Genomic DNA, 13,631 nt, shown 5'->3' with positions numbered 1-13,631 from the left:
TATCATTTGCAGAAGCCCTCGTTCTTTTCAACTGCCCTCCTTCGTCGGGCAATTAATGGAAGACCTCAGGCTTCTGCAAATGATAATGCCCTGAAAAATAGCGTTACCCTTATATTAGCAAGTTATTGAAACATTCTATGTATAAGGGGCGTTATACTCGTTTCGCGGTTTCTGGAAAAAGAACGCAGTCCAAACAGTAAGTTAAACGTACGTTGTCGAGTCTTTTGTAACACAGCATGTGTATTTGTTGCTCCGAATGAGTGAAAAATAGTTCGCGGAACCCCCACCCCCACCAACAACAATAACAATAACAACAATAATATAAATAACAGACTGAATAATAATAATCTGAACGATCACTATGTATGTGTGTTCAGAAGATCAGCAACCCCGCAGAGTCCTTCGCTTGGATGAAGTCGGTGGCCTGCAAAGTGAAACAGAAGGCTTTCTGTTTGCTGCTCAATACCAGTCACTTCCCACTCGAAACCGTCAATGTGTGATTTTACATCAAAATGTAAATATGAAATGGAGATGCAATGAATTACACTGTCAGTGGATGACCCGCTTTGGCACAAACATTGTATCTTAACCGACATCATGAAGTGGCTCGATCATTTTATTACCGTCTTCGCCATGCTTGTGGTTTTGACACAGAGGTCCACCCATGGTACGACCCGGAATATGTAGAGGGCGTCATGGAAAATGATAAATACAAAATTCGTTTGAATAGGCCCATTTACAGCCTTAGACCTATCCAGGCAAACAAACCTGATCTTGTCTTTTTTAATAAATCCAATGAAATCATTTTTTAAATTGAATTTTCTGTCCCTTTTGACAGTAATGTGATTGACAAGATTGTGGAAAAACTTGGCAAATATTAAGACCTCGCTTTCGAAATGTCATGCTTGTATCCAAAGTACCAAGTTGTCCGACTCCCTATTGTTCTCGGTGCCTTAGGTTCGGTACCTCCCAATCTGTTGACTGACATTGGGAGAGTACCCGGGTTTGCTACCAGCAATACAGCCCTTCTGACAATCTGGGTAATGCAGAAGGCTGCAGTGTTGAGGAGTCTCCACATTTTGCGAAAAGTTCTGGTTGGGTTTGACCTGGCAGCGCTTCCTGGGAGAAGTCCCATTCGCTGTCTGGGCTGTGTGAAGAGGGGGCAAGGGCCCCGAGCTGATGATGAGTCTAACAAGCCTGACTGTGCCAGGATCACCCACATACTCTTTGCTGCATTTTTTTGTTTAATCTGTAAATAATAATAATAATAATAATAATAATAGCAACAACAATCATTAGTGTTTCAGTTTCAGTAATTACAGTAAACTACGTTTATAACGAACACGCTTATAACGAACTGACGGATATAGCGAACTAATTTTTAGTCCCGACCATTTGTTGTATATATGATGTATGTATGCTTATAACGAACTACGGTTATTACGAACTAAAATTAGTGGTCCCCTCGAGTTCGTTATAACCGTAGTTTACAGTTCCTCTTTTGTCCTCGCCCTGACACTGATCCCTTGTCTCCTGACTTGTGATTCTTTGCCCTGCCAAAGTGAAACGTATACGATATGCATCACTTTGACTTTTGTTCCATGTTGCGTAAAATTGAGCCAATGTGTCTAGGATAATCACGTACACTTGACGATGTAGGGCTGACTCCCCTTTCTTAGCCTCTGTGCATTTCACATTTCTGGCAAATTGGTTTGTTTCGTCATTTGTTATAGAAATAACCATGCAGCATTATCACTTACCCGGTACGTGGCTGTCGACTGCGGTAATAAGAAGTATCGTTCGCAGAATAATGTGTCGGTAGGCGTCCATCTTGGCAAACAGTGGCATGTCATGTGTACACGGGCTATCAGAAGCCTGTCATTGATTGAGTCTTGACTGATACAGACCCTCTGAGGGCAGATCATGTCAAGAAGATGATACATGTCTGTGTAGCGTTATCAACAGTGTTAACAGATAAACTTTATCACGTCGAGCAAGAAATATGAACTTTGTCCAGTAAGTATGTATAGCTGACTTCGTTGATCTAACGGTTGTTAAAGGCACTTAGGACGCCCATCCATGTGAGCAGTTGGGACAACATCCAAGGCCTCAGTAAAGCTTTAAAAACGTTTGGAGGTCATTTCCTCATAATGACGCATCAGTGACAAAAATAATGCCCGATGCAGCTACTTGTATTGACGTGAAGCCTATGTCCCAGTGTTTTTAAGGTGAACAATTGACTTGCCTGTGTATGTGTTTGTGATGGATGCCAAAGGTGGGCAGGATACGCTCACCTTTTCGCGAACACCTGTGTCATCACTCTTGGTGGCTGATTCATAAACACATGACCATGATATCTTCGGAATCTTACAATGGAGACTTCTTTAGAGAGACTTCTTATGCCCATAGAAAGGGTTTCGTGGCTGTTACTTTTGTGAAAAAAGGGTGAGAGGTCTGTGCCATTTGATGTTTCAAGAATGTCAAGGCTGATGGAGGATACTCCAACCTGCAGATTTCTTATGAATATATACTAGGGGAATATATGTGTATGTGTATATATATACACACATACAAAAATGAGGTAAATGTTCACTCGGTCTACATGTTATGTTTAATAAAATATTAAAGCCCATGTTAGTCCAACATCTTCTTTATATCAGTTTCAGACATTTAGGAGATAAACCTACTGTGTTTTGAAATTTGATGTAGTCCCACTGTAGAATAGATACCTCTTTATTATAATTTTGAACTGAGCGCTTTATCTAGTTAAAAGAAGCAAGATGACAACCCCGATCTATGATGTGGTTCAACATTTACCTGTAGATTTACTGGGATTGATCGAGCCTGCGGGTACATCCATATGATTACTAATGGAACTGAGTATGACTGAACAGCCGCTGTTTAGCCTGCAGACGAGCCGGATATTTTGAAACGAGGAATCTGCATGGTGTGACCTGTCAATTTCAAATTTTCACGGATCCAAAGCCAAATAGCGACAGAACTTAGACATTTCTGGTCCAGAAATAGTAGGTCGTGTATGATTTTCATAATTGTGCGTGTTCTGAAATGAATTTCATCAAGTTTGATAAGCTGTCACTTCAGTTGGGACATTGTTTTCGTTGACTTTCGAAGGGTTGTGTTTTCTGATGCACTTTCAAAACCCCTCCTGCCAAATTCTAACGGTGGTGGTTGACGGAGATGGCAATGGATATCGATCAGAAAAAGGTTTGTAAACACCATGTTGTCATGAATAAAATGTCTTTAAACACATTTTATTATGTTATATTTCACTTTCATTGTCATTGTTTCAATAATGAAATTACCTGTTCGTGGGTTTCAGAAAAAGTTACCCAAAAAATGAACAACTATTATTTTCTCAACAAAATTTATTAGATATCACTCTTTCACTAATTTTGAATGTGTGAATCTTTCAATTATACCTCCCCACTCTGAATTGAGAACCGTCCTAACGTGTCCCGGTTGTCAGTATATCTGCACTGAACTCTCAGTTATGGCTGCCAAAGAAATTGTTAACAGTAACAGTGCTGTTAAAGAATTGCAGGAAACCAGAAGACAACCCAGTACTGATGCACAGTGTGATGCTGTTCAACATTAACACGTTGACTAACTATCCCTGCTGGTGTGATGTCAATTTTTTATAATGTTATATTTTACTTTCATTGTCGGGTGTTTCAATGAGGAAATAGCTTAAATTATTCCCATTCTGGTCACCATAGAACATTTCTCTAACAGTTTCATAAACATTTCATTTGTATGCAAAAGATATGCCTTCGTTAAATCTTGTAATGTCATCATCGAAGTAGTCAGGGTTGCGGCCTAGATTGCCCAAAAAATCCCATATCAAACTGCCGTATTTCCTCTATTTGACACTATACGCCGTCTATTTATTTCGCGAGAGCCCTTGACTCGGCGTGTATTAGAGACCTGGCTGGTATTAGAGACCCAGCGTGTATTAGAGACCTGGCTGGTATTAGAGACCCAGGGTGTATTAGAAACCTGGCTGGTATTAGAGACCCAGCGTGTATTAGAGACCTGGCTGGTGTTAGAGACCCAGCGTGTATTAGAGACCTGGCTGGTGTTAGAGACCCAGCGTGTATTAGAGACCTGGCTGGTATTAGAGACCCAGGGTGTATTAGAGACCTGGCTGGTATTAGAGGCCCAGCATGTATTAGAAGAAATATAGATATGTTTTACTGTTCATATGGGGGTGATCGATCGGCAGCCATTTCTGTGAATCGATATGTAGGCTATCTATGTATTCATACGCACATTTTTTGTGATAAGGCTTAATATATTTGAAAGGGGTTTCCGTAGCAAAAAGGAAACCTCTTTTTAACCAATCAGAATCAAGCATTTATCAATGTCATGGTAGAATGTACTTTCACTGTCTCATGACAGCTCTTCGGTGTTACTGACAATGACATATGAATGACGTCATGCTTATGATGACGTCATAATTACAACTGTGACGTCATAATGTAGTTACACAATCCAGCGACGACACCAAGTAATTTAACAATTGTAGGGAGACATTTGAAATCAAATATACAGTATTTGTAAAGAAGCAGTGTAACATTTACGATTGAAATGACAAATGTATTATTACATTCTGGAGTTAAATTTGGGTTTCATCAATTGGATAAACATTTGTTCTTTTTCTAGTCTCTGCTGCTTGTTACTGGTATAAAATCAATAAAACGCAAAAACACTACATATCCCGTTTCCGCAATACTGTATATTTTAACTATTCTTGTTTTACTTTCTGATTGTAGATTTTAGCTCCGGTTGGTCGAACCGTAAATATAGGAAAAACTAAAATGTGGCTTCAAATATGGCTTCATTCTCCACGACATGCTTGTTGACTGAAGCTGAGAGTGGCGCGGCCGCCTGGTCCGAGGGTGCAGGTCAAAGGGGAGGACACTCCGTCCACATTGAACCAGAAGACGACGGATTCTGCCGCTGCCCCTGTGAGGCTGATGAGGATGTCGTCCCCGATGCTGATGTCAGTCACTCTCTGCGGGGACATCGGGACCCACTTGGCCAACTCGCCCTGAACAAGCACCTTCTTCCTGTAATGATAAACCCACATCAGGTATTTGGGTTGCGACTGTATAAGTCCACAGTTAGAAAGAGAGAGAGTGTAATTTATCTAAATTATTTCTCATAAACATTTTTTTGTCAAAATCAGAACGAGAAATGCATGTCATGTTTCAAACTAGCATTCATTACTATGACAGCTGGGCGGTCAGGTAGCCTAGTGGTTAAAGTGTTCGCTCGTCACGCCAAAGACCCGGGTTCGATTGCCGACATGCGTGCAATGTGTGAAGCCCATTTCTCGTTTCCTCCGCCGTGATATTGCAGGACTATTGCTAAAAGCGGCTTAAAACCATACTCACTCACTCACTTCTATGACAGCTGCATACTTTGGTGAAAGAACAATTTTTATACGTTTGACATTTTTTTACTTTAGAGTGGATTAAACGTTACTGGTAATACACAAGATGTCGACAGTCACTATTTGTATGTATTTAAAGGGGAGGACTGGGAGGGATTGGTTATTTACACCATCGATTCCAATTAGTCCTATATGAAGGTAAGGTGTTAATATGAGTGGGCGAACGTATGTGTATGTGATAAACAATTTGTGACAGGAGACACAGTTTTCTCATTGAAGCAAGTCCATGTTCATTATCAGAATCAATAACCTTTGTAATAACTTACGTTGATTAATATCGTTTGTTAGTTTGTGTCACACCTCCGGACATATTAAATTAGGTTTGCGATTGCTTCTTACGTGAGCTTGTTGAAACCATTGGCTATATATGGAGACAGTATTCATGCGCATGCACTTTCATCAGACAAAAGTCTCTGTGTCAGACTGACTCGTATTGTGAAGATAGAAACAAGGCTCCCTAAAGAATAATGAACTCAACAGCCAGTCCTGACACTGGAACAGATACAAATGACGGTATATTCGCCCTCAGTGTTATTTATCTTATTGTATCCTTCCTCGTCATGTCCGCCAACGGAGTCGTCGTGCTCGTCGTCGCCAAGACAAAGGAGCTGCATATGCCAACGTCGTGGACCATCACTTGGATGGCTGTCTTTGATTTCTTCATGGGTCTGTATATCTTGGTTTTCGTCGTCCCCTCTGCTTTTCTAAACCGATTTGCCTACTCTGATACCATAGTCGGACTTGCTTCCTGTTTATTGACGTTTATAATAGGTCAAACGGTTTTCAACGTTGCCTTGACCGTCATGGAACGTTGCATTGCCGTGTGCTGGCCATTGAGATACATCCATATTGTCACGACCAAACGTTTCATCATAGCAGTAATCATCTCGATGTTCCTCAGTCTAATCCGTCTGGTCCTGATAACTGTGCCTGATGGGGATTTCTACTTCCGCGAGGATGCTGCACTTTGTGTTGTTGACTTTAATACCACTCCGTCTGTTTTGGCATCCATTGGATTTCCTATGGTATCACTGGCTGTGATTGTCATCTGTCTTGTGATGATTTTCATTAAGAAGCGACTCATGAAGAAGCAAGTAGTTCCTGAAGGTGTCTCCGTACGACAAGAGGTTCAGGTCAAATTTACAATGATGTGTCTGGTGTCCACAAGTGTCTTCTGCATTTCGTACGTTCCCTCTACATTTGGTGTTATTACAAATTACATATCCGGAAAAGACAATGTATCCACCACCCTGGCTCGGATCCTTATGACTTCGCTTTTATCCAACAGCCTGTGGAATGTGTTCATCTATGCTGCCACCTACCAGCCATTCAGGGAGGCTCTCGTCTACGTGTTCTGTAGGTCATACTTCAGAAGGAAAAGGCAACAGGAGATCATTTTAGTGCACTAATTACAATGTTTAACGCTTATTCACTCGTTGTCGCGTTGTTATTGCTCTGTAAAGTTAAAATAATGCTGCAGAATAACTTTTAATTTCTTAAAGAGACTTTGAAATGTCCAATGTAAGTTTTTTCAAATGCACATATTGTAGTCGACCAAAATGTCTATTAATGATTAATGCTAATTTTATTCAGTTAATGATACGGTTATCAATTACAGCTCGATTTACCAGGTGAACTGTGGTCTACAGCCCAAGAATTGGTATTATGTATTTGGTGATATGAAAGTGTAAACTGTCTTTACCTGAAAAAGGTGTCTATCAAAAGCACGTGCTTAGTCTTATAAAGTGAAATACAACTAAGCGGCCATGTCCTCATCTGGGAGGGGCATTTCATCTCCAGGACAAAACGAACACAAATAATTGCAGATACCATTTCCAGATAAATGGTAAATGCTTAAAAGGTGCAAATAGATTTTGTTTTCCACTAGCTTAGTAAGCAACATGGCATGCTTTATGCAACGTCGTAGGCAATATTCAATGACATTGTTCTGTCTTATGCATGTGGCCAGCTAGACTGAAATAACTTGTTCATGGTGATAGATCAGCGTGTGATCAGCTGCCCGAATATACTAGTAATTAGTGTTTCCTTCTCCTATGTGGCATGTTTGTTACATTATTGGGTCCACATCTTCGGGGACACCAGTGAGAAAACAAGTCGACAACCAAGTCGAAGAAAAGAAAGGCCCCATGCTCTGCTGATACACAAATGAAGAGGGGCGGTCGGGTAGCCTAGTGGTTAAATCGTTCGCTCGTCACGCCGAAGACCCGGGTTCGATTCCCAACATGGGTACAATATGTGAAGCCCATTTCTGGTGATTTCGCCGTGATATTGCTGGACAATTGCTAAAAGCGGCGTAACACCATACTCACTCACTCACTCACAAATGAAGAATGTTGATTTTAACAAGAAGCATATTTCTCAAATATACATGATCATAAGAAAAAGAAAAGTATGACTGCGTGAGACTAATGCCGACGTTTAAAACTCATCATTCAGACATTCTGTGGAGACAATTTGGACATCTTTCTCTAGCAGGATGATCGGCGATATGTCATTGATAGCCTAGACATGAAACGTACTGACAACGTTGGAATAGCGAAGTCGATAAAGAGAAATCAACTGTCAACCCAACAACGAGGTTACATTGCAAGAGAAGTAAACCGCTTGAAATGACAAAGTTGTCAGTCACATCACAGTTTACATTTCATGTTATCCTGAAAAGAGTAAATGGTTTGTGTTGATACATTGTAAGGTTGAAAACAAGAAGGCCCCATGATCTGTAGTGGGGGACAAGCATTACGTCGATGGAAGTTGCACACTGTTGTATGGTATATGCCCACACTAAACAGGAACTCTCAGTGAACTAAACTGATATTGCAGATTAACAGTGGTAGATTGGACACAGAATGGAGTGTAAAATGAAAAATGAACCATACGGGACGACTTAGTCTTATAACTTAATTTTGTTTGCAGCGTTAATTTCTTCGATGCTCAATGCTGATTGGTTAGTTCGAGCGATGTGACGTCATCCACTGTTAATGACATCGCAAATTAATAGTGTTATGTCATATAACCGATTTTCTCCATCCATTTTCATTGCTTTCACACAGACAACATGAAGCGTAATTACTCGTATGAGTTGGTTATACTTAGATGGTTGGTTATAAAAATTGCATAATTATTGCTCTTTCAGAAAATCCTTTTACTTGAAACCTAAACAGCCACTCCCGAGGATAAATGATTAGTTTGTACCACATTGAAATACTCAATGTTTGATATAAGTTTAGTTTGTTGACGACATGGAGGCACATTTTTCTGAATGGAAATTATGTTTGATTGTTCACCCTGATGTTTACTGATTGTATTGTGTTCAAGTTCAATCAATATTTTGACCAAGCCTTTCGCATCATGTGTCAACGGCCGTATTTGTTCTCTCTGTCATGATAACTGTTGTGGAAGTGATAGGGAACAGGCATATTTTGTTGGAGCTCAATATTGTTTTGCTGTGCATATATGTGCGTTGTACGTAGTTTTATCACATAATAAAAACTGTTAAATACCTTTTTTATAAAGTCTTTCTTCAGATGAAATCTCGAGATGAGAACGAACATTTTTGCATTCAACAGACGCTCATGCCGGTTGGTATAGAGGCACAGTATAACTATCCGTGCATAATCGCACTATTAGTTACATGTGAACACACTCATAATCAAAGTAAGATGATCGCTAATTTATTATAAGATTTTAAAAGAAAACAGAGACGGATCGAAACATGTATTTGCTTTATGAGGTATAAGTGTGTGTGAGTGAGTGAGTATGGTTCTACACCGCTTTTAGCAATATTTCAGCAATATCACGGTGGGGGACACCAGAAATTGGCTTCACACATTGTACCCATGTCAGGAATCGAACCCGGGTCTTCGGCGTCACGAGCGAACGCTTTAACCACTAGGCTACCCGACAGCCCCTTAAAAGGTATGAAGACTGTCTTGGTTGATAACGTTTGTTTGTTTGTTTGTTTGTTTGTTGTTTAACGCCGCAATAGTAACCTGAGATATAATGCAAGACATATAGTCATGTAACTTCAATTACTTGTCGATTTCTCATCGCCCTATCAAAGCGTATCAGAGCATCCGGCCAGCAAGATGGCACACAGACATAACTTTGACTTGGACGTACATTGTAGTCATGATATATGATCACCTTTTTGTGAGCACTATTTCTCGTAGATACATCTAACATATGTGAGAAAAGCGGTAGGCAATAATGAGAGGAGATCACTTACGTAAAAAGAGATTTCTGTGAACGCTCTCCGGGCGGCGCTCTACCACTAGACAACGGAGGCGGTCCCACTCTCCGGGCGGACGCTCTACCACTAGACCACGGAGGCGGTCCCACTCTCCGGGCAGACGCTCTACCACTAGACCACGGAGGCGGTCCTACTCTCCGGGCGGACGCTCTACCACTAGACCACGGAGGAGGTCCCACTCTCCGGGCAGACGCTCTACCACTAGACCACGGAGGTGGTTCCACTCTCTGGGCATACGCGCTCTACCACTAGACCACGGAGGCGGTCCCACTCTCCGGGCAGACGCTCTACCACTAGACCACGGAGGAGGTCCCACTCTCCGGGCAGACGCTCTACCACTAGACCACGGAGGTGGTTCCACTCTCTGGGCATACGCGCTCTACCACTAGACCACGGAGGCGGTCCCACTCTCCGGGCAGACGCTCTACTACTAGATCACGGAGGCGGTCTCACTCTCCGGGCAGACGCTCTACCACTAGATCACGGAGGCGGCCCCACTCTCCGGGCAGACGCTCTACCACTAGACCACGGAGGCGGTCCTACTCTCCGGGCGGACGCTCTACCACTAGACCACGGAGGCGGTCCCACTCCCCGGGCAGACGCTCTACCACTAGATCACGGAGGAGGTCCCACTCTCCGGGCAGACGCTCTACCACTAGACAACGGAGGCGGTCCCACTCTCCGGGCAGACGCTCTACCACTACATCACGGAGGCGGTCTCACTCTCCGGGCAGACGCTCTACCACTAGACCACGGAGGAGGTTCTACTCTACAGGCAGACGCTCTACCACTAGACCACGGAGGTGGTTCCACTCTACGGGCAGACGCTCTACCACTAGATCACGGAGGCGGTTCCACTCTCCGGGCAGACGCTCTACCACTAGACCACGGAGGCGGTTCCACTCCCCGGGCAGACGCTCTACCACTAGATCACGGAGGCGGCCCCACTCTCCCGGCAGACGCTCTACCACTTGACCACGGAGGCGGCCCCACTCTCCGGGCAGACGCTCTACCACTAGACCACGGAGGCGGTTCTACTCCCCGGGCAGACGCTCTACCACTAGATCACGGAGGCGGTCCCACTCTCCGGGCAGACGCTCTACCACTAGACCACGGAGGCGGTTCCACTCCCCGGGCAGACGCTCTACCACTAGATCACGGAGGCGGTCCCACTCTCCGGGCAGACTCTCTACCACTACATCACGGAGGCGGCCCCACTCTACGGGCAGACGCTCTACCACTAGACCACGGAGGCGGTTCCACTCCCCGGGCAGACGCTCTACCACTAGACCACGGAGGCGGTCCCACTCTCCGGGCAGACGCTCTACCACTACATCACGGAGGCGGCCCCACTCTCCGGGCAGACGCTCTACCACTTGACCACGGAGGCGGCCCCACTCTCCGGGCAGACGCTCTACCACTAAACCACGGAGGCGGTTCTACTCTACAGGCAGACGCTTTACCACTAGACCACGGAGGCGGTCCCACTCTCCGGGCAGACGCTCTACCACTACATCACGGAGGCGGCCCCACTCTCCGGGCAGACGCTCTACCACTTGACCACGGAGGCGGCCCCACTCTCCGGGCAGACGCTCTACCACTAAACCACGGAGGCGGTTCTACTCTACAGGCAGACGCTTTACCACTAGACCACGGAGGCGGTCCCACTCTCCGGGCAGACGGTCTACCACTAGATCACGGAGGCGGTCCCACTCTCCGGGCAGACGCTCTACCACTAGACCACGGAGGCGGTCCTACTCTCCGGGCAGACGCTCTACCACTAGACCACGGAGGCGGTTCCACTCTCCGGGCAGACGCTCTACCACTAGATCACGGAGGCGGTCGAACTTCATGGACGTTTACAAATCGCATACATTCGCATAACACATAATTACTTTGAAATAGGTCCGTTAAGATTATTAAGAAAAGGCCGAGAAATGGGCCTTAATGACGATTGACAGGAAGCTGCTGTATTAAATTGGTCAAATAAGTACTAGAAGAAAGTATTATCCAAAATATAACATGTGTTACTTTTTACAACTGTATGAATGACATTGTATGTTCATTGCTATGCAGACCGCCTCCGTGGTCCAGTGGTAGAGCGTCCGCCCGGAGAGCGGAAGGTCCGGGGTTCGATCCCTGGCCGCGTCATACCAAAAGACGTTAAAAGATGGTACTTGTTGTTACCCTGTCTGGCGCTCGGCATTAAAGGGCTAAAACAAGGACTGGTCGGCTCAGAGTCAGTATACTGTGTCTGAGTGGGGTATTCATGTTAAACTGCGGCATGGTATCTCAGTGAGCTAGCACTATAAATCGGCATCAGTCTTGTCTAGTACAAGCAGCCACACACACACATACACGTGCATGCACGTCGCTATATAAGCGCAATAATCTTGGACGCGACGTTAAACCCAATTTCACCTCACCTCACCTCATTGCTATGCCAATTTACACATGTCAGAGGGGTACACAAAGTACGTGATCTTGACCACCAGTTATCGGACTTTCATTTTGTGGAAGCCTCGGTGGTTGGGTGGATGATTGGCTGGACTTTGTGTCCTGGCGATTAGGTGCCTTACTTCTGTCAGTGTGGTTTCAAATCCTGGCTGGGAAACTGTACTTTACAAAGAAAGTGTTATCCCAAATATAACATTTGTTGCGAAAGTTAGTTAAGTCTCTGAAACGAAAAGATTTTGAAATTGTCTGTTAAATTGTATGTTAAATTATGATAATATAGAGCCCAGAGATTCCCTTCATTTTCAGAATGAAGACATCTAGACTTGTCTATGTATTCTAGACTTGCCTATGTATTCTAGACTTGCCTATGTATTCTAGACTTGTTGAAGACTATTTGCATGTTGTTGTTTTAAAGGAGCAGGAGCCAATCGAATTTCTAAATTCACTGACGACATTGGGGAAGGATGGATGTCGTTGTTCTTAATATTTGTTTGAACAGAAGGCAATGGGGATCATTGTGTAACCAGCAGCTGTAGGTCACTCACGGATGTTATTACCTAGTAATGATGTGACAATCAGAAGGGGGAGAAAGAGAGAGAAGGAAAGTTAGAAAAACGAAAGGGATAGATAAACCAAAAACTAGAGAAGGTTTCAATACATATTCATACTGATGTTCTAGTTCTTAATTTGAAATATTTCTCTGGTTGAAGTGTTTGTTAAAATGGTAAACATTCCATGAATCGCGTCAACATGAATAACTTTGCTAATGACTGCTATTTTTGCTCTTTAACCCGTAGGGCGCCGCGATTCGCTGTGCAGAGTTGCGTCCCTTGTGCACTCCAGAAACCTATTATTGTGGGTTCGAATACCGGTTCGCCCCGATTATGTTTCTAGGTTTGTCAGCACCATACCCGTGCTCGTGGGTTTCACCGAAGTGGTAAACGTCTGAGACCTGCATCACTTCGGGCTTTCCTCCCACATTAATCTGACACGCCGCGGTATAACTGGAATACTGTTAAAAGCGGCGTTAAACCCAACTCCCTCACTCGCTCACTTTAACCCGTGGGACATTGTTCAGGTATAATTACTGACTTACTTGATGCCCATATGATTTATATCATTTGCATCAAGCTGGGACGCGAGAAGGTCATCAACACATAATTGTTTCAAGCTTTAGGATTTGTCACGTGTCACAGAATTACGTATACGTATCTATGTATTGTCATCGTCAAGGAACTTGATCGAGGCATTTTTCCTAAAATGAAATATGGCCCGAGACTCTAATAGCGTCTACCGAGAAGATATCATCCATGTCCGATGGACCACATTCCTCTCCAAGTTCCACTAAACTGCTGGACATGAGAAAGAACACCTGTGTCTGATAGTGCCTACAATATGAAGCGGGCGGTCGGGTAGCCTAGTGGTTAA

General features: G+C 43.8%; 1 protein-coding gene across 1 annotated transcript in view; it reads right to left on the bottom strand.

Annotated features, from left to right (window-relative positions):
• Positions 1 to 4,498: 4,498 nt before the first annotated feature.
• LOC124119084 overlaps positions 4,499 to 13,631 on the bottom strand; it is a 61,197-nt gene continuing 52,064 nt past the window's right edge. The window contains exon 17 of the mRNA XM_048389188.1: positions 4,499 to 5,090. Coding sequence (XP_048245145.1) covers positions 4,859 to 5,090 — 232 coding nt within the window. The 3' untranslated portion in view covers positions 4,499 to 4,858. The remainder of the gene's footprint in view (positions 5,091 to 13,631) is intronic.

The sequence above is a fragment of the Haliotis rufescens genome, unplaced genomic scaffold (assembly GCF_023055435.1).
Source record: "Haliotis rufescens isolate VD_foot unplaced genomic scaffold, xgHalRufe1.0.p SCAF_8, whole genome shotgun sequence".
Classification (NCBI taxonomy): Eukaryota; Metazoa; Mollusca; class Gastropoda; order Lepetellida; family Haliotidae; genus Haliotis; species Haliotis rufescens.
This window is presented reverse-complemented; position numbering and strand designations above follow the sequence as displayed.